Source organism: Taudactylus pleione, unplaced genomic scaffold, assembly GCF_031769625.1.
Source record: "Taudactylus pleione unplaced genomic scaffold, aTauple2 ptg000256l, whole genome shotgun sequence".
NCBI lineage: Eukaryota > Metazoa > Chordata > Amphibia > Anura > Myobatrachidae > Taudactylus > Taudactylus pleione.
The window spans coordinates 1,140,202-1,163,164 of record NW_028284658.1 but is presented as its reverse complement, the minus strand read 5'-3'; the positions used below and the strand labels follow the sequence as shown (position 1 = coordinate 1,163,164).

The 22,963-nt window shown below is 42.9% G+C and overlaps 1 protein-coding gene across 1 annotated transcript in view; it reads left to right on the top strand.

The window, feature by feature from the left end:
- The first annotated feature begins 214 nt into the window (after positions 1-214).
- Positions 215-22,963, top strand: part of LOC148514861 (bactericidal permeability-increasing protein-like) — an 88,944-nt gene continuing 66,195 nt past the window's right edge. The window contains exons 1-6 of the mRNA XM_088480775.1: positions 215-323; positions 419-521; positions 644-772; positions 3,232-3,387; positions 3,677-3,740; positions 7,122-7,182. Of these exons, the coding sequence (XP_088336901.1) occupies positions 224-323; positions 419-521; positions 644-772; positions 3,232-3,387; positions 3,677-3,740; positions 7,122-7,182 (613 nt within the window). The 5' untranslated portion in view covers positions 215-223. The remainder of the gene's footprint in view (positions 324-418; positions 522-643; positions 773-3,231; positions 3,388-3,676; positions 3,741-7,121; positions 7,183-22,963) is intronic.

Genomic DNA, 22,963 nt, shown 5'->3' with positions numbered 1-22,963 from the left:
TCATTTCTATATACTACAACTATGCACATGTGCCAGTGATAAGGGGTTGTGAGAATATATTATAAATATGTAGTTTAGTGCGTATTTACTACTATTTAGGGCTCCCAGGTATGTCAGCTTTAAGGGCTGAAAAGTATTGGCAGTAACAGTTCTTTCCTGCTGAAATCATTTATCTGACATTAAAATCTAGTATGTTCTTTCTTTCAGAACATTGACAGTAAGAATGAGGCAAATATGGTTGCTGTGGTGGGGTTGTCTCTCGTTGTCTGCACACTGTAGTCCTGGTGTTGTTATGAGAGTCACTCAGAAATGGCTGAACTACAGTAAGTAGCCTAAAATGTGTAGCAGGTGTCAGGGTTTCAAAGGTTTGATATAATGCCCTGTATGAGTGTACAGTAATGTACTCTTGTGTCATCAGTTCGTTCAGAGGGAACAGATGTTTTCCGCCATCTGCTGCAACGCGACAGTCTTCCAAATATCTCTGGTTCTACACATGGCATGGTTGACTATGCAATTTCAGGGTGAGAAATTATCAGAGAACAATTATCCTGTGTAATTAAATGGTTTAATCCTATGACACAAACATCATGTTTATAACCAATAATTAGAATAAACTCAACATGTTCTACTTTTTTCCTCACAGAATATTTGTTCAGGAGTTTAACACTTCTCTTGCTGTAGCTGTCCCAGTACCACCGACAGATGTACACGTCACTGTTGAAGGTGCAAAGGCCAAAGTGTACGGGCAGTGGGCAATAAAACACTGGTTAATGTAAGAATCCATAATTATGAGGATGTACTTATTGATTTAGCATTATTACTATTAGTTAAGTAACTTGCCATGTTAAACTAACCAGATACAAAGGCAAAATAGATTCAGGCGCCAAATGCTCTGCTTACGTGACAAAAGCTTAATGCTGCTCCCTCATAAGGGGTGATCAGCCCCTCCAGAGTTACAAAGAGTAAACAAGAAGGAAAAGTGGAAGCACAAGTAAGCTATGTAAAATTGGACTTCAATTATTGTGCCCAAGTTATTTGCAGACACAGAAAAATTAATAGGAATCACAATCTAGAACAACCAATTATGAAAATATATATAATATTTAATAGAATATAATACATACGGTACAGTATAATAAAAATGACAGAAAAAATAACAATTCCCAGATACCACTATGTCAGTCAAAAAAAAAAATAGACCTAAAAATTTAGATATTAAAAATGTAAATATGTCCCGTAAGAGTAAAAATGCTGTTACTATACTAACTGTTTATTCATCATACTGTTGATTAAATTTATGCTATATACAGATATTTATTTGGACATAAAGCACTAGAGTTCTAAATAAGAGACATCTGAAAAACATGTGCCAGTCTGAGGAGCACTTTTCCTTATATTTTTGAGCTTTTTTATTGTTACGGGACATATTACATTTTGAACATCTAAATTGTCATGTCTATTTTATAATTTTTTATATATTTTTCTTTCATATAAGCTTATATGTTTGACCGACAGTGGTATCAGGGGATTGTTATTTTAGCTGGAATTTTTATTATACTGTATCGTATGTATTACATTCTCTTAAATATTATATATATTTTCATAATTGGCTGTTCTACATTGTAATTCCTATTAATTTCTTTGTGTCTGCAAATAAGTTGGGGCACAATAATTGAAGTTCAATGTTACATAGCTTACTTGCGCTTCCACTTTTTCTTCTTGTCTATTCTTTGTAACCAGATACAAACATGCCAAAATTTAAAGGGTATATAAATATAGTTTTGCTTATCATCATTACAAAAATATGATTGCAGCGTCTTTCCCTCAGGCAGCCTAAATTAGCATAAAAGAAAAGGTGACTCTATATAGTTGCACTGCAGCCCATTGTCCTGGCTAATGAGTCTTGTAAATAATAAAATATATTTTTTCTGAATTTAGGACTATTAAAAACACAAGTTTGTCTTTTTTCCTAAGGAAAGCAGTACACTTTCAAAGCATTGTTTCAATGCTACAAAACTGTCAGTATTTCTTATATATAGTGCTGGCTTGGTACAAGTTATTTTGGCATTTCAAGCTAGACACCATGCCACCCAAAGCCATTAATTCCTGTTTATGAGCACACTCAGCAGCACATTGAGGCTAACCCTGCGTGTCTAATCTCTCTTCCTGCTCAGACTATTGACCAGGCCCAGATGGCTGTCCTAAGATGCTTTTCTGTGTCCTCTACCCATCTCCATAATGCTGGCCATACACGTTGCGATATGCACTGTGCAATGCGATGGGGGATCCGACGTCCGACATATTGGACGGTCCCCACACACGGTGCGATCGGGTGACCGACCGCCCGATATGCCGCCTCCCCCCTCCTGCATAGCGCTGCATGGAATCGCATATCGCATCCCCAGATCGACTGAACCTGCAGTAAGATCTGGGGGTGCGATGTAAGACCCCACAGGTGCGTGCTTGGTTCGACATTAGGCCCATACATGGTGCGATAGAGCAGCCAAATCGTACCAATCCATCGGATCGGCTGCTTTATCGCACCGTGTATGGGCACCTTCGGCTCTATACACACCTTTAGATAAATCTGTCCAATCTGTCTGGTGGGAAGGAAACTATGGTCTGTTTTCCAGTGTTAGGGAGAAAATTTCTATTGTTATTTGCTCCCTTACATTACCATAAATTCCTTCCCACCAGACAGATTGGATAGATATATCTATAGGTGTGTACACAGCACAAAAGCCCCGACGTCTGGCGGAAGGAGTCGGACAGGGACAAAGGTATCCGAAAGGATCCCTTTTCGCGACCCGGGACTCCTTCCCATAAGGAAGGAGCGGGTAGTGGAAGCCCTCGTCATTTGAAGATGGCGAATGATCCCGCAATCAAGCTTTGAAAATATTGTATTTTCAGAGCTTGATGAATTCTGTCCCCATACTAGTGTATGGGGACAGCGGGCCATTCCGGTAAGCAGGAGATATCTGTGAAGTCTCCTACTGTTTACCCTTTTGATGATTGGCCCGAAAACTTAATTTCTACAACTGCAGGCACACCTGCTTTTGTAGAAATTAAGTGATGATGAATAGAGCACTGAGTCTCCTTTGTTTGTGTTTAGCACTGATGAGCTGTTATTTGCCAAACCCTTTCTTTAAGCATATTGAATGAAATATAATATTTTTTTGTCTTCTAAGGATTTCATGTAATCTGTGCATGTCTGCAATTTTGCATTTTCAGAAAAGACAGTGGCTCTTTTTCCCTTGTGATCTCTGGAGTGACTTTAGCAGCTCAGTTAACTACCTCCAAAGACTCATCTGGTCATCCGTCTGTGTCTGTTTCTGCTTGCTACTCAGTAGTGAATAAGGCTAAACTGCACCTCTCTGGAGGAGCCAGGTAAGTTAGCACATTCTCCTGACAAGCCACCTGGAACTATGTTACCTTATCACACCTTCCTTATGCTACAGAAATGTGAATCTCATCTTTCACACAAGCCGGGTTTACCAAACCTAAATCATAGCAATTATAGGAATTAAATGCACAATCTGTCATTGGATGAAAACAATAGGTGCACACATGAAACCTGTTTGACAAGGATGAGTTATCCTTTTTAGAAATCTCTGTAGCTTTATCAGTTTTATATTTTTAACTCTAATGTTACTTAATCTGTTTTTGCATCTAACAGCTGGCTGTACAATCTCTTCACTGGTTTTATGGAAACACCCATCAAAAATAACCTGAACCGAAAGGTATAGAGGGGCAATGTAATATGGCTTATTTGAAAGTTTGTAAAATTCTGGACACAAAAAGTAATGCAAAACATCAGTGCTGTAAACAAGAAAAAATGGCTGTACTAATTGCAAAACATATTCTACTGGCAGAACATTTTATTGTGAACAAATGGCCTGGTACAGTATATCTGCCTGGTGTATACAAACATTCCACTACTGGGGACTACTCCTGTCCCTTCCCTTCCCTCACATTGTGATGTAGCAAGCATTAACATAAGATTTAAAGTGTCACAGTTTAATTGCATTATTAGTGCATTATTATTTTATTTTTTTATTTTTTTACACATAGTTTATTAGTAAGATGAGAGACAATATGAAAACGACCTACACAAAGGTCTAAACATATAAACACACCATATTACAAAAATTAGTAAATGCACAGTACATCGATAATAAACAGATGTGCAATAAAACAGTCTCATCTAATTTTTTCAATATTGAAAAAAGAGAGAAGAGGAGGAAACAGAAAATAAAAAAAACCAACAGAAGAGAAGGACAGAAGGAGGTTGGGGAAGAGGGAAAGGGATAGATCTGACTGGACGTGGCCGCAGCAAGATAGCACAATAAACTAGAAACTGGGATAAGATATCAAATGAACATATCAATAAGTGTTCACAGAAATGCTGGGGGGACCTGAAAATAAGAGGTCCAGGGTTCCCAGACCTTAATGAAATTTGTGGAGGAGCCCCTCATTATGCTAGTGACGTATTCCATGGAGTGGACATGCCATATTTTAGCTATAATCAGACCCATACTAGGCGTTTCAGACTTCTTCCATGCTGATGCAGTAACGCATCTGGCTGCCAATACCATCTGAGTAAATAATTTATTTTGGTGGGGAGATGCCCCAGGGGTGCCTATAGGGAGTAGAAAATATTTAGGGCTAAAAGGGACCTGAATACTCAAGACAGAATTGGCCAATGTACACAATTCCTTCCAAAGGGGAACTAATTTCGAGCAGCTCCACCAAATATGTAGGAATGTCCCGTCTGTAATGCAACATCGCCAACGCAATGAGGAAGTCCCAGGATACATTTTGTTAAGACGTGTAGGAACAGAATACCATCTAAAAAATAACTTGTACGCATTTTCTTTTATGCGAACACATATTGAGCTTTTGACCAAGTTAGAATAGATATCAGTCCAGTCATCGTTGTCTAAGGTTTCTCCTAAATCAGCCTCCCAGGCCCTTTCATGAGAGTCTCTAATGTCCGGTGATGGGGACAGGAGCAAATTGTATAACGTGGATATGAGTCCTTTAGGGGATGCCAGGCCCTCCAATGTGGTGAGAGACCTGTGGGTAAGTTGGGACACCAATGTGGAGTGAAAGTGTCGTATTTGCAGGTATTGGAAAAAGAAGGTATGAGGGATGGAAAGGTTGGCCTGTATATCCGAAAACGTGGGTAAGGACGAGGTCTGCGTAATATCATTTAGTAATCTAATTCCACCGTTCTTCCAATGCACCAAGGCGGAGGAAAGACAGCCCGGACGAAAAAGTGGATTGTCAAACAGTGGAATCAGAGGACTAGGATGTGGGGCAATATTGTGTTGGTGGTTAGCCGTATCCCAAATGTCTAAAGAATGAGAAATCACAGGATGATGCAGGGCAGCCCGAGAGCGAGCCGTTTTGGGAAGCCACAACAATGAAGAAATGAAATGCAGTTTAAGTTCATTAGTTTCTATCATGACCCACACCCTCTCAGACTTAGGTCCATTCCACAATACACATTGTGCTAATCTGGTGGCAAAACAGTATAGTTTAAAATTGGGGACCCCTAGGCCGCCACCAGAAGCGTGCCTGTGCATCACCCCGCGTCCCACCCGAGGTCGTTTATTGGACCAAATAAATTGTGCAGTTATGTGTTGTAGATGCTTAAAAACATAAGGAGGTATCCGGATAGGCAGAGTCTGAAATAGATATAACAACCTTGGCAATAGGTTCATTTTGATGGCATTAACATGGCCGATCCAGGAGATGTGACAACCTCCCCAGTCCTTAAGATCTTTTTGAAATTGTGCTAGCAATTGTGGAAAGTTTGCTTGGAAAAGTTGTCTATAGTGTTTGGTAATGTAGACCCCCAAGTACTTCAATTGGCGTCGATTCCAACGAAAGTGGAAGGATTGTTCTAGGGTATCTTTAACAGCTTGTGGGATATAGAAGTCAACAACTTCCGTTTTTTGTGCATTAAATTTAAAGCCAGAGAGTACACCAAAATCCTCTATCTCCCAAAAAAGATGAGGTAAGGAATGAGCTGGATCGGATATAGTGAGCAAAATGTTATCTGCGTAAAGTGATATCTTATGTTCGACAGACCCAATCTTAATACCCTTTATATATGGATTGGCACGTATATGCGCCGCAAGAGGCTCTATCGTCAGGGCGAAAACGGGGGGGAACAATGGACAGCCCTGTCGAGTCCCATTAGAGATCGGGAAAGGGGAAGATGAGATCCTGTTGGCCAGCACAGTTGCCCGGGGGGATCTATATAGAGTGGTTACACCATGGAAAAAACGATCAGAAAGACCCACAGATTGGAGGGCGCGAAACATGAAGGGCCAATGGATCCGATCAAACGCCTTCTCAGCGTCCACCCCAGCACCAAGGCCGGCAATTTTTGTTTGTGAATAGCATGGATCAGATCAATTGTTCAGCGTGTATTGTCAAGGGCCTGTCTCCCATGTATGAAACCAACTTGATCGGGATGAACCAAATTGGGGAGAAAAGGACCCAATCTATTTTCCAAGAGTCTGGCATAGATTTTGATATCGACATTCAGTAAAGAAATGGGTCTGTAATTAATGACTGATTCTAAATCACGATTCGGCTTTGGAATCACAACTATGCTAGCCAAGGAGATCAATGGGTCAAAAGAAGCACCATCTAATAAATCATTAAAAAAGATTTTGAGGAAGGGTGATAGGACAGAAGCAAATTTCTTATAGTATTGGGACGTAAATCCATCTGGACCCGGAGCCACAGATGGTTTGAGTCCTTTGATGGCCACAAGTACCTCCTATATTGGCAAGTATGAAACATTTACAAGTATATATACATTACTGAACATTACGCTAATCCAGAATATGGCAAATAGTAGAAAGCACTCACCTTTAGCTTTTTTGTAAACATGTAAACATACACTTTCTCCAGTGATAAAGATAAGGTAAAGTTCTAATCCCTTCCATGTGTTATAAGTAACATGTACAGTATGATCCAATGTGACCACTGTCTTCTGCAAGCATGACACTTTATTTTGTAGTAACAGCAAATCTAACATAAGTACAAAACCTTTACCTACAGTATATCCAAATGCATTTATTTCAAGACTGTCTGTTTCTCAGCTCTGTCCAAAAGTGAATGATGTAATGAAAATTCTGCAGAAGGAGCTGTCCACATTTACAGGTGGGAATTCAAAGTGTTCATTTTTCTTACGATTTATTTGATGTTTTCACAAGAAATACTGAATCTATAAAACATATTTGAAAAGGAATGAGCGCTAAGTAACTGAATGGCTGTCACATCACTTGCTCTGCAACTAGTTTTTCTATGATAATTTCATTCACTCTCTAAAATCTTTATAATATACTGTAAAGTACAAGAAGTTACAGAAATAACATATTTACTGCAAAACTAAATATTTATCAACCTAGCAAGAATGAAATGACAGTCATCAACCTATTTAGGACTATTCCTCCCATGAGATAAGGTTAGAATCTCATCTTAGGAAGTAGTGCACCTTCCACACCTTCTCACCTCCCTCAGTGCTCCAGTCAACAGGCTGCTCTGCAGTAGTTGATTATGGAAGGAGAGCAAGGTAACGCACCATCCAGCGCTTCTTCCTGTAATCACTGTAGCACGTGGCTGACAGCATGAGAAAGATAATAACCATTACAGAGAGAGGCAGTGGCGTCACAAGGGGGGTGCCGAGCGGTGACACCAAGGTTGCTGCTATTTCCTATGTCGCTAAAGGACCTCTGTGACGTATCCACCACGTGACCGCTGCAGGAGGCTGGACCGCTCCTGCGTTACCATCCACTAGGGCATAAGGGGAATAAATATTTGTGGTGAGCGCAGCGAGCCACCGTGCTCGAAGCGTGGCGAGCGTAGCGAGCCCGCGAGGGGACACTTTTGGTCCCCCGTTAGCATCCCCGTTCCTCCCCCTTTCAGGCTGGGTCACGTGGGTGTGACGTCACAGGTCCATCTGCATTGTATAGTCTAGTCCTAACCGTGACACCAAAGTGCAGACTCCCCCTCTGGTGACAGGAGCCGGGTGCTGCACTGTACAATTATGTTTAGCACTTGGCTTCTGTCACAGTGAGGGAGCCAGCACTACAAACACACTAGTCCCCGGGGGCAGCCCGCACCTTCTGGACCCCCCGGAGTCACTAAAACCGGGGTTCAGGTGCGTGCCCCCGCCCCCACATGCGAGGCCCCACCCACTTGATCCAAGGCCCCGCCCCCTTTCCCCGGCGCGCGCGGCTGCGCCGCGCTCATGCTTATACACCCGCACCGGTGGCAACTAAAGGTGAGGATGCCATTGGGGAGAGGAAGCATTTTATGTCTCCTTACCCTCTTTCTCTCACTTGTATGGGTTGAGTGGGCCGCACCGGGTGACACATCCAAGGGAATGACACTAAAATAGCAGAGCTGCTGTACTATTTTAGTGTCACTGAACAGCGCTGAAGAGGTGATGGTTTAATCTGTCATCCACACTGTGCTGTGCGTGGCATACCAGGGGGTGTGGTCTCATAGGCACAAGTCCACAATCTCTTTCATGCACGCCGAGGGTTAGATGAGTGCCGCACCGGGTGTAATGATTTACGCTGTTGCAGCTTTGTACGCAGCAAATGTTACAGCCGCAGGATTATGTATTGATACGCCCACTTGCGGCTTTGCAAATCCAGGCAATGCCGTACAAAGATTAGATCACAGATCTTTTGATAATAATTTTTTTTTTTTTTTGTGAGACTCACCAATGGGAGGGGGTGCATAAAACTATTGAACAACCATCCAAAACTATTTAAAAAAAAAACATCAATTTATTATACAATCACAAGTTCATAAACACACTGTTCTTCTATACAAAACAACTTAAAAAGCTCTTTTGGATAGTCAGTAGATACAACCAATGCCACTAATAAGGATAAAATCACTTTGAGTTCTGTAACTGTTTACGGTGCATGGTACAAAGCAAGAGATTCCTGGTTCAATTCCCCTTCAGGATTTAAAACACACAGGGCCTGATTCAGAGCCGGACGCTCTGAACGAGCGCCCGCTCTGAATCAGGGCGTGGTTTTTTTTTTCCGTCCGGCCTTTTGGATGCTCGCATAGCTGTGGGTTACCACCCACAGCTTATGCGAGCGTCCATGATGATGGTCGCGATGGTCAAGACCATCGCGACCATCAGGCTTGCGACGAGACCCTGCAGTAGAGTCTCGTTGCCGCAAGCCCTGGAGTGATTTTGGCTCTATCAGAGCCAAAATCACTCCCACTGACATCACTAGTGATGTTAGTAGGGCCGGACCCAGACGGTAGGCGTTCCCATGGGAACGGCTCCGTCTGGCAGCCACGCCCCCGGCACGCCCACCAAAGGGGGCGTGCTGTCACTCACCATCGACAGCACGCCCCCTTTGGTTCGAGACCCATAACGACGGCTACCTCCGTCGTGCGCATGCACACTAGGGCACCATCGACCCGCTTGCGAGCGCTCAGCGCTCGCGAGCGGGTCTGAATCAGGCCCACAGTACCACACAGCCTATGGTGCCTGATATAGGAGATTTTTATCTCAACTTGTAATAGTCACTGGGACTGATTCAGAGACAGACGCAATAGCGATATTTACGCAGATCGAGCGATTGTTTGCCAGTGCACATGTGTATATGACAGTCGCACAGAGAATCCACTCACAAAGTGAGTGACAGGTAGTCAGCATTTGGGGGTGGTAACAGTGGGATTGTGAGAAAAATGCAGAAGTGGCTGACCTCTTGACCATCATTTCATGAGAGTGCAAAAATTAGCCCTTGCAATTGCATATGCAGCATGACAGATCTTGGCGTGCGAGGAAAGCTGCAGTGTTTGCAACCGGACAGACCTGCTGCAAGGGCAAGATGGCTGCTCGATGTGAGTCGATGTTACTGATATTTACACACGTAAGCGACGTCGTACCCATATGAGAAGGCAGCAGTTGGCATCCCTATGTTCTGGCGATCTTTGCTATCAGTAGCATATTTTCGCATTAATATCCATCACTGATCCAGACACCCACTGTTCGTAGTGTGTCCCCAATCAGCAATTTCAGCAATAACATATATATATATATATATATATATATATATATAGAATACAGCAAGGTCTGGCACTCCCTATAAGAAAGGCAACTTGGCCGGGTGCCCACAAGTAAATATGAACTATCTTACATGGGAAGCAGCACTCCTGGCACATATGAGGCTTGAGACAGCGTATAGTAGGTCAACGTTTCAAAGCTCTTTAATACCGCTTTTTCATCAGGACAATACAAACAAAGGAACATCTTACCTTAAGTAACTCCACCAAGTGACTAACGCGGTGCACCCGGGTCGGGACCACACCCCCGTCGGGAAGCGCCGCCTGATGACGTCAGCGACATTGCGGTCACATGTCCCGCTCAGTCAGATGACGTCCCTAGTGCTCACCATCACCACGGAAACTAAGGAAATATAAACAACTGACTTAGAACACTCCAAAAACTGCTCGAAATTGTATTCCACGCTAATAAGCATTAGAAGAATGTCACCAAAAAATTCATGTTCATATGCTCACCAATATCTTTAAGTATTGAATCGCTATAAACATATATAGTATAGAGAAAAATATCACATACACAACAATGTTCAAATGCTCACCAAAATCTCTCAGCATAACATCACTATAAATATAGCAACTAATATGTTCAAATAAATATAATCTATAACTCAGAACTAAATGTCCTGAATTAACATGCACGGCTAGCAATTCATCAAAAGATCTTTAACAACATCTTAAACACGCAAAATCTGGATTTATATTGAAATTATCACAAAAAGTAATTAAGACCATGCTGTTCGTTGTGCCCCTTGGGAGCAAGGGTCCCCAACCGATGGATCCAGCGTGTTTCACACTGCATAAGTCTAAGGGATCGATTCCCACCTCTAATCATAGCAGGGATAAAGTCTATCATCCTATATCTCAAAGATGCCAAAGAATGAGAGGCCATGGCAAAATGTTTAGCTACTGGCTGTTCGCTAGTACCAGAATTAATTGCTGCACGTATGGCCGATCGGTGTAATGCCATTCTTTCCTTAAAAGTACGCTCGGTTTTCCCGATGTAGGAAAGGCCACATGGGCACAAGATCTGATACACCACAAATGAAGAATTACAAGTCAACGTATGTCTAATCTGATACTGTTTGCCTGAATAAGGATGATAGAACTTATCCCCTGCTATTAAATATCTACATGTCATGCATGTGCATCTGATACAGCCCAGTTACTATTAGTGCCTGTTGATCTAGTAAGGGAACGTACATCCGTTTTAACGAGAATATCTCGTAAATTACGACCTCGAGAATAACAAGGCATAATTCTAGTACTAGAAAGATTAAGTTCACCATCGGACTGTATCAATGGTTGTGCGATGGGGTCGAATGTGGCCCCATCGTATGCCAATATTTTTATGTTTATGATTGAACAGGAACTATTTTTTTCAGACCCTATTATAGCAGATAGAATAGTATTCTATACGCGGTACATCGATGACCTATTGATATTCTGGAGGGGTCCAAGCGATGATTTGATTAAGTTGCTTAATGATCATAATTCTAGTGCGAGTCCTGTGAAATTTACTTTTAATATCAGCAACACTGAAATCAACTATTTGGATTTATTGATCTCTATCAATAATGGAAATATCCACACTAGCTTATATACAAAAAGTACGGATAGAAATAACTTGTTGCATTATAAGAGTTGTCACCCCTTACCTCTTAAACGTGGTTTGCCTTTCTCTCAATTGCTCCGCATCAAACGGATTACTTCAGATTCTGTTCTTGCGGAAAAACAGATGGATGATATGATTATGAAATTTATTGAGAGAGGATATAATCCAGTTGATTTGCAAGCCAGTAAGCAAAAGGTCTTAAATTTGGATAGACGTGAATTACTCTTTAAGAGATGTGATAAAGAAATTGATAAGGGTGCTTCGAGCTCCCCTGTTTTCCCCTGGATAAACCATTTCAATAATGCGAGTTTTGAGATCAATAAGGCTACCAAAAAATTCTGGCCATTGATACAGTCCGATGGTGAACTTAATCTTTCTAGTACTAGAATTATGCCTTGTTATTCTCGAGGTCGTAGTTTACGAGATATTCTCGTTAAAACGGATGTACGTTCCCTTACTAGATCAACAGGCACTAAGAGTAAACTGGGCTGTATCAGATGCACATGCATGACATGTAGATATTTAATAGCAGGGGATAAGTTCTATCATCCTTATTCAGGCAAACAGTATCAGATTAGACATACGTTGGCTTGTAATTCTTCATTTGTGGTGTATCAGATCTTGTGCCCATGTGGCCTTTCCTACATCAGGAAAACCGAGCGTACTTTTAAGGAAAGAATGGCATTACACCGATCGGCCATACGTGCAGCAATTAATTCTGGTACTAGCGAACAGCCAGTAGCTAAACATTTTGCCATGGCCTCTCATTCTTCGGCATCTTTGAGATATAGGATGATAGACTTTATCCCTGCTATGATTAGAGGTGGGAATCGATCCCTTAGACTTATGCAGTGTGAAACACGCTGGATCCATCGGTTGGGGACACTTGCTCCCAAGGGGCTCAACGAACAGCATGGTCTTAATTACTTTTTGTGATAATTTCAATATAAATCCAGATTTTGCGTGTTTAAGGTGTTGTTAAAGATGTTTTGATGAATTTCTAGCCGTGCATGTTAATTCAGGACATTTAGGCCCTCATTCAGAGCCGCTCGTTAACAGCAGTACGCTCGTTGCGTTCCGATGTTGACTAACCGCGCATGCGTCGGTGTTACACTGCGCATGTGCGTACGGCAGATTGCGAGCTTTTTTTGACTCGTTCCTAAAATAGCGTACAGGAAGTGACATGTCAAATGTGATTGACAGAACAGGGCGTTTTAGGGTGTTGACGGGGGTGGAGATGGAAAAACGCAGGCGTGGCGAGGCGTTTTTGGGGCGTACATACATTAGCAGATGCGAGCGTAAAATGTGTTCGGACCGACTCATACGTCACTGGATGATCCTCTTTCACTTCAAAATGCTCGCACAGCTTAGGGTCTGGATTACTCGACCACATTGGCGATGGCCTTCTCCTCCGTCCCGGGACTCCACGATGTTGTTGCGATTAATCGCGGGAGGGCAGAAAAGCAATTAGTGTTGGATTGAGAACCGGCTTGGTATGTGTTTTGAAATCAGTTTTTTGGGATAGCACAAAACCGTACGCAGGTGGAACTCAGAGCTGCTAATGTCAGGATGACACAATCAATTTGCGTACATTTGTGGGGGTTTATTTTGCCCTCAATTTGGTGGTTAGGGCCTATTGTAACAATAATGTCATCATGTTTTAATTTTCGCACCATTTTATTTGTGCCTCTTGAATTTGCCTCGTTATATGAATTTTTAAACGTTCCTTAAAGAGCCCATGTTTTTTTTTTTCGGCCAGTTTTTGCCTTTTGGTCCAGGATTAAATGTAACCCATTTGTACAATAATTTCACAATCCAATGTCAGATTTTTAGTTTCAATTTATTGTTCCAAAATAAATAAAAAAAAATAAAATATTGGGGACATCTTTTTTGGCCAAAGATATGTTCCAAAATCAAACAAATTGGCCCAACATAACTGTTGACATAAACATACAACAAAAAATGTAAAACATTTCACAAGAAAGGAGAGGGAAGTTTTGACCAGAAAGGAATATGAGCCAAGCACAATTGTGGGAAAAGTCACCATTGCTGTCATCGTTTTTTCACCCGTTTGGATGGGGGAGGGAGGGCGCCAGACCGGGTCCGGGATGTCATCGGGCTGGCCTGTCCAGAGGCAGATGTTGTGGCCTCTGGACTAGGCACAGGGCTAGGCACATTTGGAGGATTGGCTGATGTTGTGCCAGAGGTGGAGGATCCTGATGTTCCGGCAGGAAGGGAGGTCGGCTCCACCATGTACTGGCGAACGAGCTGCTCCAGGGCATTGGCGATGCAGATGTTGGCCCTGGTATTTTCCGCCAGGGCCTGACCAATGGTCACGTTGGCCGCAGCATTTTGCTCCAGGGCCTCAGCCACCCGTAGCAGACTGGCGTCCATCCTCTGCAGAATCTCCGTATGGAAATCCGATTTGAAATTGAGTTCTGTGAGGAGGGACACTGCCTGCGAGGGGGATTGCCCTGGACTGGCTTCTGCAGGGTCCTCAGCCGGATGTACTGGTTCCTCCCCTGCCGAGCCAGCAGAAATTCGGCGGCCAAGGCTCCCCTCTGGAGCAGATTCATCCGCCTGTGTCTCTGTTAGGAAAAAAGAGAAAAGCCTCACATTAGAATCTACATATTGGCACAATAACATTTCAGAGTTGATGACATCCAAAGATTTACCTGGGACAACATGAGGAGCCGCAAAGTCTGGCATGTCTGTATCCATGTTGGACACGCCAAACACCTCCACAGGCTGCACACACCCCTGTGCCAGCTCTTCTAAATCCGTCAACTCCAATGACACAGGGGTGGGACCCCCACCTGTCCCCCTTGCATGCCTAGCCCTGTCCGCGAGTTTTTGCTTTAGGCGATATTTGAAGTCGCCCCATCTGTGGGAAAAAATGGAAGCCATTATCCTTTGGTTTAAAATGGTGTTTGTTTTTAGGGGGGGCAAGTGTTTACTTACCGCCGTTTGACATCCCGGGCTAGACGGACATAATCACCCACCCTATTGACAGCAACGGCTACCTCTTCCCACATTCTCCACTTCTGGCTTAGACTCATATTTCTGTCTGCCTGTGGCAGGATGTCCACACACTTCTGTATCAAAACCTCCATCTCCTTTCTTGTGAAATGTGGCTGCCTTTTTTTTTTTTCAGCTTTGGCCGGAATACTGGGCCCAGCAGCCTCTTCCATGTCATCCTCCTCACCTATTTGTGAAAATATTCAGATTTCACAAAATCCCAACTTGCCCAATCTTATGTTTCAAATTAATCATTGATACAAAATGCATGAAAGACTTACCGCCTGACTCTTGTGCATTGTTTCCCTGGTCTGTCGCCATGTCTGAGGTCCAAACAAGAAATACACCAGAATTTTAATGTGTTTTCGTGACGTATTTATACATGCGTCCTTATTTGGCGGCCGCATCATTGATTGTGCGTTCCTATGATCCCTCCTTAATTTGTGCGGGAAACGAAACACTATTTATGGCTTGGTGTGTCTCGAGTCGAGGTGGCGTTTTAGGATTGTTGGAGGTTACCTTGGCTGGAGTTTATTGATTGCGTATAAAGGAGTTGGCGGTTGGAGATTATTTTGTTTGGTAGATTTGCGTTTTTTTTCCGTTCTCTTTGTTGGTTTATATTTTTGGGACCTCGTTTCTTGATTTGGTAAGTTTTGTGAAGTCTAACTTTTGATCAATTGTTGGTTCATTGTGTTTCTTCTTTTTTTAAAATTTTGGTTCCATAATTTCATCTATTTTAGCTTTTGATTATTTTCGGACCAAAAGACCTTTTGATTTGGACTCTTATATATTTGCTCTTGGTAAGTCCATTTTTTTTCTTGTATTTGCGAATTAATTAGCGCATTTTTACTACTTACTATTGTGACTTGTATTTGCGAATTAATTAGCGCATTTTTACTACTTACTATTGTGACTTATATTTGCGAATTAATTAGCGCATTTTTACTACTTACTATTGTGACTTGTATTTGCGAATTAATTAGTGCATTTTTACTACTTACTATTGTGACTTGTATTTGCGAATTAATTAGCGCATTTTTAAATGCTTATTAATCATTTTAACTTTTTGGAGGTTGCCCTTTTCGCTTTTTGTGCAAACATTTCAACCCATTTTGATGTACTGTGTGCAATGTCGTTTTGCCAAATGTGTGTTTTGCATATTTTAAGTTTGGTCTAGCACAAAATTAAAAAACAAAAATGCACAGAGTGAAATTTGTCAAATAATTTTTGTGATTAATTTCAGTTTGGACATATCATGACAATACCCCGGCATGTAAGCAGCAATGGATGGTATCATCAAGCTAAGTTGTTTTAATTTACTTTTGGGGTGGGTCAAAAGCCTTACATTGAAATCTTTGAATTTCAGGTCGATCTAGGGCGGATTGTTCTGGCCATACTCCCGGAAGCCGACCAACCTCAATCTCGTCCCAGGCGTAGGCATCGTAGGCATGCAAGGCCCCAGATATTTCGAACACGTGTCACCCTTTTTGGAATGCCCGATGATGAGGTTTTAAGACGCTACCGTCTACCTCCCAAAATCATCATAGACACTCTCTCATTAATAGAAAGTGATCTTGAGCGGCAAATTGACAGTCCAACAGCAATACCACCACTTACGCAATTTATGGCGGTGTTACATTTCTGTGCCTCAGGATCGTTTCAAACAACGGTGGGAATAGTGGCGGGCATCTCCCAATCCTCCTTTTCCCGGATCCTGAGGGCAGTGATGGAGGCACTTTTCAAGCACCTCCATCATTTTATTCAAATGCCTTTGGATATGGGTGCCCTTAGTGTGGCCAAGGCCAATTTTTACCAAATAGCTGGCTTCCCACACATCATAGGGGTTGTGGATGGTACTCATATACCACTTCAGCCTCCAGCACGGCTGGAGGCCATATTTCGAAACAGGAAACACTATCACTCCCTGAATGTAATGGTGGTATGTGATGCCTCCCTCTAGATCCTGTCCCTGAATGCAAAATTACCAGGAAGTGCACATGACTCCTTCGTCATCCGGCAATCAGGGATATAGCACAAATTAAACAACCTACAAGCTGGTGATGCGTGGCTTCTGGGTAAGTGGAGACCTTTAGTACATAACAATGTTAAGCTTGATACACAGTGTTCCTGATGTTGTCTATTCTTTTTCACAGGAGACAGTGGATATCCTTGCATGTCCTGGCTGCTCACTCCTTATTTGGCTCCCACACCAGGCCCACAAAGTGCGTATAATTCTGCACTTGCAGCCACCAGGCAAGTGGTGGAGCATTGTATCGGCCATTTAAAAGACCGATTCCGATGCCTCCACCGCTCTGGTGGCGAGCTCATGTATTTGCCGGATATGGTGTCGAAAATTGTGGTCCTGTGTGGGATATTTCACAACATCGCCATAAGGAGTGGTGTCCCAATGCAGCCAGAGGATGCCTTACCTGAGGATGGCCCCCCCGAGGTTGGTCGGAGGTCAGTATGTGGGGGGGCCATACGCGATGATGTGGTGGCCAGATTTTTTAGGTAAGTTTTAACAAAACAACAGTGTTTATACCTAATGTGTTTGGGTTTGTTTGCGAACATCTAATTTTTTGTTGTTTTTTGCACCATCTTCTGTTTGTTCACATAATCTTTGGCACTCCAACGCTCACTACTTCCTGCTACCCTTACCAAACCTGGATCTGGACATTTTGGGAATATATTCTGGAACCCATATCGCAACGCCATGTTTGTGGAATCATGTTGGCATGGTCCTTCGTCAACCAGTTCTTGATTTGTTGTTTTTGGTTTGTTTTTGTTTGGTATGTGTTGTATTTGAAATTATCACTGTGTGTTTTTTTTGTGAGTGACCACTTTGATTTATCAGTTATGTTGTGAATAAATGTTTGTAGAGTGAAATGTTCTTCCTTTTTCTGGACGTTACCAGCAAGTGTAACCAGGTTCACACACGTTACATTTGACTAAGGGGTAATCCAGTACTGACGCCAGTTGAGCTAAAATGAAATATGTTTTCAGGTTCCAAACCCACACCAAAAGGAAGCCTGTACAATCATTTGGCTTTGTAAGATTGGCCTAAGCAGCTTGCACACCAACTAGGAACCTGTAAAATGTAGAAATATCTAATTGACACTACACCCAAAAAGGGAAATGACATTGTGACTGTTATGTGTTTCTTGTGGCTGTTTTACATACAAATACAAAACACAATCTTACTTTAAAAAAATGGAAATCCTTGCAGGAACAGTCTGCTTATGTCAGGGTAAACAATCTTTGGTTTGGAAAAAACGAATGAGCCAGAACGTATGTTTGAAAATAACAATTTATTTTGAAAAAGAAAAACCAAAAATAAAACTACTGACGAAGGATGCCAGACAGACGGTCAAGGGCCATGAGCACCCCAATTATATGTTGGCGCATCTGGGCCACACAGTCTTGGACTTCTTGCCGACACCTCTGTTCCTCTGTGGGTGAGAAAAGTGTGTGGATTAATACAACAATAGGGAAACCACATTAAAATTTCAAAAAAACAACGAAATCACTCCAAAAAAAAAAAAAAAAAAAAACACTGAAATGGGGGCTGCAAAAAATACAAGGCCTATGTACAAATTCCCACAGGTGGGATATGTGTATGTTGAAATCAGCAGGAACAGGTAAAGGCAATCTGCTAAATCACCAAAAGTTTACCCAAAAACCACGAATAAAGGAACGACACATGATTACATACAAACAGTTTGTGGTTAAAAAAAAGGCTAAAGAAAAACATACCGGTAGACAAAACGGCAGCTCCGAAAGTCCCACCATCGTCCTCCTCGGAGGAGCCTCCATTCCCCAAAGATCGGGGCGGGGTTATTACGGACTCCGGGGAGGGGGTAATTGGAAGAGGGGTGGTTGGAGGAGAGGGGGAAGTGGGACGGAGGGGAAGGAGGCCCGACATTTCCGGGAGAGGGTCTTGGAAGGCTGGGGAGGAGTGGGGAATAGGGGAATTATTGGGGGTGGAGTGTTGGCTGGGGGTTGGGGAGAGTGGGCCACAAAGACAAACATGAAAACCACAATACATAAAACTTACTTTCTGAGATCTGCATGCGAAAGCATGCCAGCAAGCGGGGCGTTCGCCGTTGCAGGTCCGACCACCTGCGCTCCAGCTGGCCGATGTTGCGGCGTGAGCCGAAGGAGCGCAGGCGGGCCCGTGCCTCCGCATATGCGGAACGCTTCTGCCGGTTGGTGATGGGTGGAGGCTGGCTAGTGATACGCCTATCCATCACCTCCGTTAGCACCAGCAGCTCGCGCCTGGTGAATGCGGAGGCTCTCATGATGGCAATGGTGTTTTTCTTAAAAATAATTTTTGATAAAGTGGCCAAAAAATTTCTGATTGGCTAATGTATTTGGGAAATTAACAGGAGCAATTCTATTGGTTAGTGTATGAGTCATGTGTTCGACAGGGCCAGAAATCTCTGGAGAGTTATGATAGGCTTGATGCAGTGACATGCGTAAGCAAATTTAAATAAAGAAATGAACCCCGGGAAATATGCGGGGATCCAAAGCAATACAACAATTGTTTAATAGTGGGTAACATGTTTTTTGAGCAATAAAAGCGAATGTTTAAGCCGTACGTATTCTGCGGGAAAACACAAACACGGACAAGAGTAAAGTTTCTTGCATTGTGTTGAAAAAAAAAAAACAATTAAGCTAATTGATACATTGATTGGCATGATACGATTGATGGAGGTAGGCAGAATAAAGGAGCAGGTAATCGACATCTGACAAGGCCACTTCCGGTTTATACTTGTGCGTGCGTTCCCTTCAAGCCATTTCGGGGATGTACGCTCACTATTTTGCACGCTCGTTAGTTAGAGGAGGGGTCGTCTGAGTTTGGGGAGGATTTTTAGATGCGTTCGAAAATACGAGCGAGCCCTTGAATTTAAATATTTTTGTACGTACGCCTAACGTACGTGCGCCCGCTTGCGAGTGGGTCTGAATGAGGGCCTTAGTTCTGAGTTATAGATTATATTTATTTGAACATATTAGTTGCTATATTTATAGTGATGTTATGCTGAGAGATTTTGGTGAGCATTTGAACATTGTTGTGTATGTGATATTTTTCTCTATACTATATATGTTTATAGCGATTCCATACTTAAAGATATTGGTGAGCATATGAACATTAATTTATTGGTGACATTCTTCTAAAGCTTATTAGCGTGGAGTACAATGTCGAGCAGTTTTTGGAGTGTTCTAAGTCCGTTGATTATATTTCCTTAGTTTCCATGGTGATGGTGAGCACTAGGGACGTCATCTGACTGAGCGGGACATGTGACCGCAATGTCGCTGACGTCATCAGGCGGCGCTTCCCGACGGGGGTGTGGTCCCGACCCGGGTGCACCGCGTTAGTCACTTGGTGGAGTTACTTAAGGTAAGATGTTCCTTTGTTTGTATTGTCCTGATGAAAAAGCGGTATTAAAGAGCTTTGAAACGTTGACCTACTATACGCTGTCTCAAGCCTCATATGTGCCAGGAGTGCTGCTTCCCATGTAAGATTATATATATATATATATATATATATATATATATATATGGGCCCCCACGTTTGTTGCCCAGGGGCCCCCAGAGACCTTAATCCCTGAATCCGGCCCTGAACGCAGTGCGCATGTGCAAATGTTCACAATGCATTCGTTCGCTGCACATAGACAGCCCAGCAGAGTGAGTGCCAGGGGAAGCCATTTGTAGGTGGTAACAGGGGCTGACCATTGGAGGTGCAAACGCAGGTGTGCCTGAGCATGTCAACAGCGTTTTAGAGGTGTGCATAATTAAAAGACAGCATCATAGTACACTTCACCTGGCTTGTTTTTACACTGTAGTGCTCGTAGTGCTTGCGGCAGGGTATGGTCAATCTCAAGCGCTGTGATAGCATCCGATGTTACCCGATGTACCGATGGTTGCATACACTTCCTGGACATGACGTGCACAAGTGGGTGTCTTAAAACAGGCTGGTGGGTGTCTGCATACACTATGTGATCGCTCTCTAAGAGATACTAGGCGTGCTAATGCATTGCTGTGCGACAGCACTGCCTATGCTATTTGCATACAGATCGTGCAAGCGATCGCATCTAGAGAACGGCTTTGAATCAGGCCCACAGATACAAATCAAAAACAAAAGCACAAGGGTCGGAGCACATCTCTAATTATTGTACATACATTTTGCGTCTTTATATGCAGATACTTGGTTTTGCAAAGCCGCAGGTGGGAGTCTCAATACATCTCCCGAAATTTGCATAGTTTTGCATGGCAGCTGCGTACAAATTCTCAGCTGTGCATTAGCGTACAACTCTCAATCAGGTTGAAACACAGTACATCTATAGCAGCATTTTTTCAACCGCTATGCCGCGGTTCTCAGGTGTGAGATGTGCCCACCAGTGCGCATCTGCTGCCGCCTCCGCCAGTTTATCTTAAAACTTCAGGCCCAGGCAGCTCAGGGCTCCTATAGATTGCTGAGACGCGGCCCATGCCACAACCTATGTCCTGACCTATGGAGACGCAGTGGCGTGACATCATAGATCACGCACGCCGTGTCGCTGTCCCTAACGCCCGCACAGTGCTCACTGCTCTGCTGTGAGTGACTAAGCAGCCTCTATCTACTCCAGTGCTGCAGCAACTCCCGCCACTGAGGGACAGGGACAACTGCAATCTTCTCTGCTATTGAAAAGTAGGGGGCCATATTTTTTTGTTTTTTGTGGGGATTGTGAATCTGTTTCATCTGTGGGGGGTCACTGTTATTGTGCTTTTTTCTGTGGGGGCAACTGTTATTGTGTTTATTTTCCTCTGTGGAACACATTGTGAATGTGTTTCTGCTGTGGGGGTCACTGTTATTATTGTGTTTTTTTTTTTTCTCTGTGGGGGCCATTGTGAATGAGTATCTTGTATGGGGGCCACTATTGTGTTTTTTTTTTTATGTGGGGACCTTTGTAAAGGGGCCACTGTTATTGTGTTTTTTTTCTGTGGGGGCCACTGTTATTGTATTTTTTTCTGTGGTGGCCATTGGGATTGTGTTTAATTTCTACTAATTTTAACAGAAATAGGGGGGGAATTCAATTGCAGGCGAATTGCCTTTGCCACAGCATTTAAACAGCGGCAACGGCAGCCTGTCTCGCACCCTTCGCCATGTTGGCCGAATGCCAGATTCACTCAAAAGTGCTTGCTACCCTCTGGGGTAGCGAACACTTTGTGCAAGATCCCTCTGCCGTAAAGCGCAGTGGCTGCCGTGCAGATTCGTCCGGGTCCCCCCCCCATAAAAACAAGTATTTGTTATTATATATGAAAAAAAAACGAATGGTGTGCCTTGGCAGTTTTAATTTTGTTTACTGTGCCGCAAGTTATAAAAGGTTGAAAATCACTGATCTAAAGCAATAAATGAGAAACAACGCCATCTAGTGTAGTACAATATGTCAAAAGTTAATAAGTGTGCGTGCGTATGTGTGTGTATTTATCTTTGGTCATCCTATATTTACTATATAGCCATTTTTGTACAGGTAAAATATTACATAAGAAACTGGTAAGAAAAAAATTTAAAGAGTAGACAAACATTAAAAAGTCTGTATACTGTATATTATTATGATATTGTAAACAACTATGCTGTTTATTTTAATATTATATACATTTTTATATTTTTGAATTTTTAATGTTTGTATTCTCTTATTTGTAAAATCTCGGAGCAGCTAGACTAGGCTCTTCATGACTCTTGCTAAAAACTACATTTATATATACTTCCACTCCCATCCCGGCGATTGGGCACCGCATACATGCATCATGGCGGCTGGCATTCCAGAGCTCTGATATCGATGCGAGAGCACTGAGACTGGTACCTTGGATGGTGATGCCCGGTGCTGAGCAGGATTACTACCAGGAGCTGCAACTGGTCATGCTGCAGAGTTGCCAAGCCCAGGTTGTGGCTGTTGTTTCCCTCAGCCCAGAGTGGTTGCCCAGTATTAAAGTCACTGAGGGGTATACTGGCAAGTCGAGGGGTGGCAGGTCACAGTTGCCTGCACCCTCCACTGGTTGGAGTGATACTCCTAATGTGCTTAACTGCCATTTTGGTAGGACTTCTGTGCATATGCAGTACTCAGCCATTGATTGCAGTGGTTTTCTACTGATGATTTAAAGACATCAACTATCGATGGCCATCACCAGTGCAGGGATTGCTCCAGATGGCCTCTTACGGTATCCCTGCTG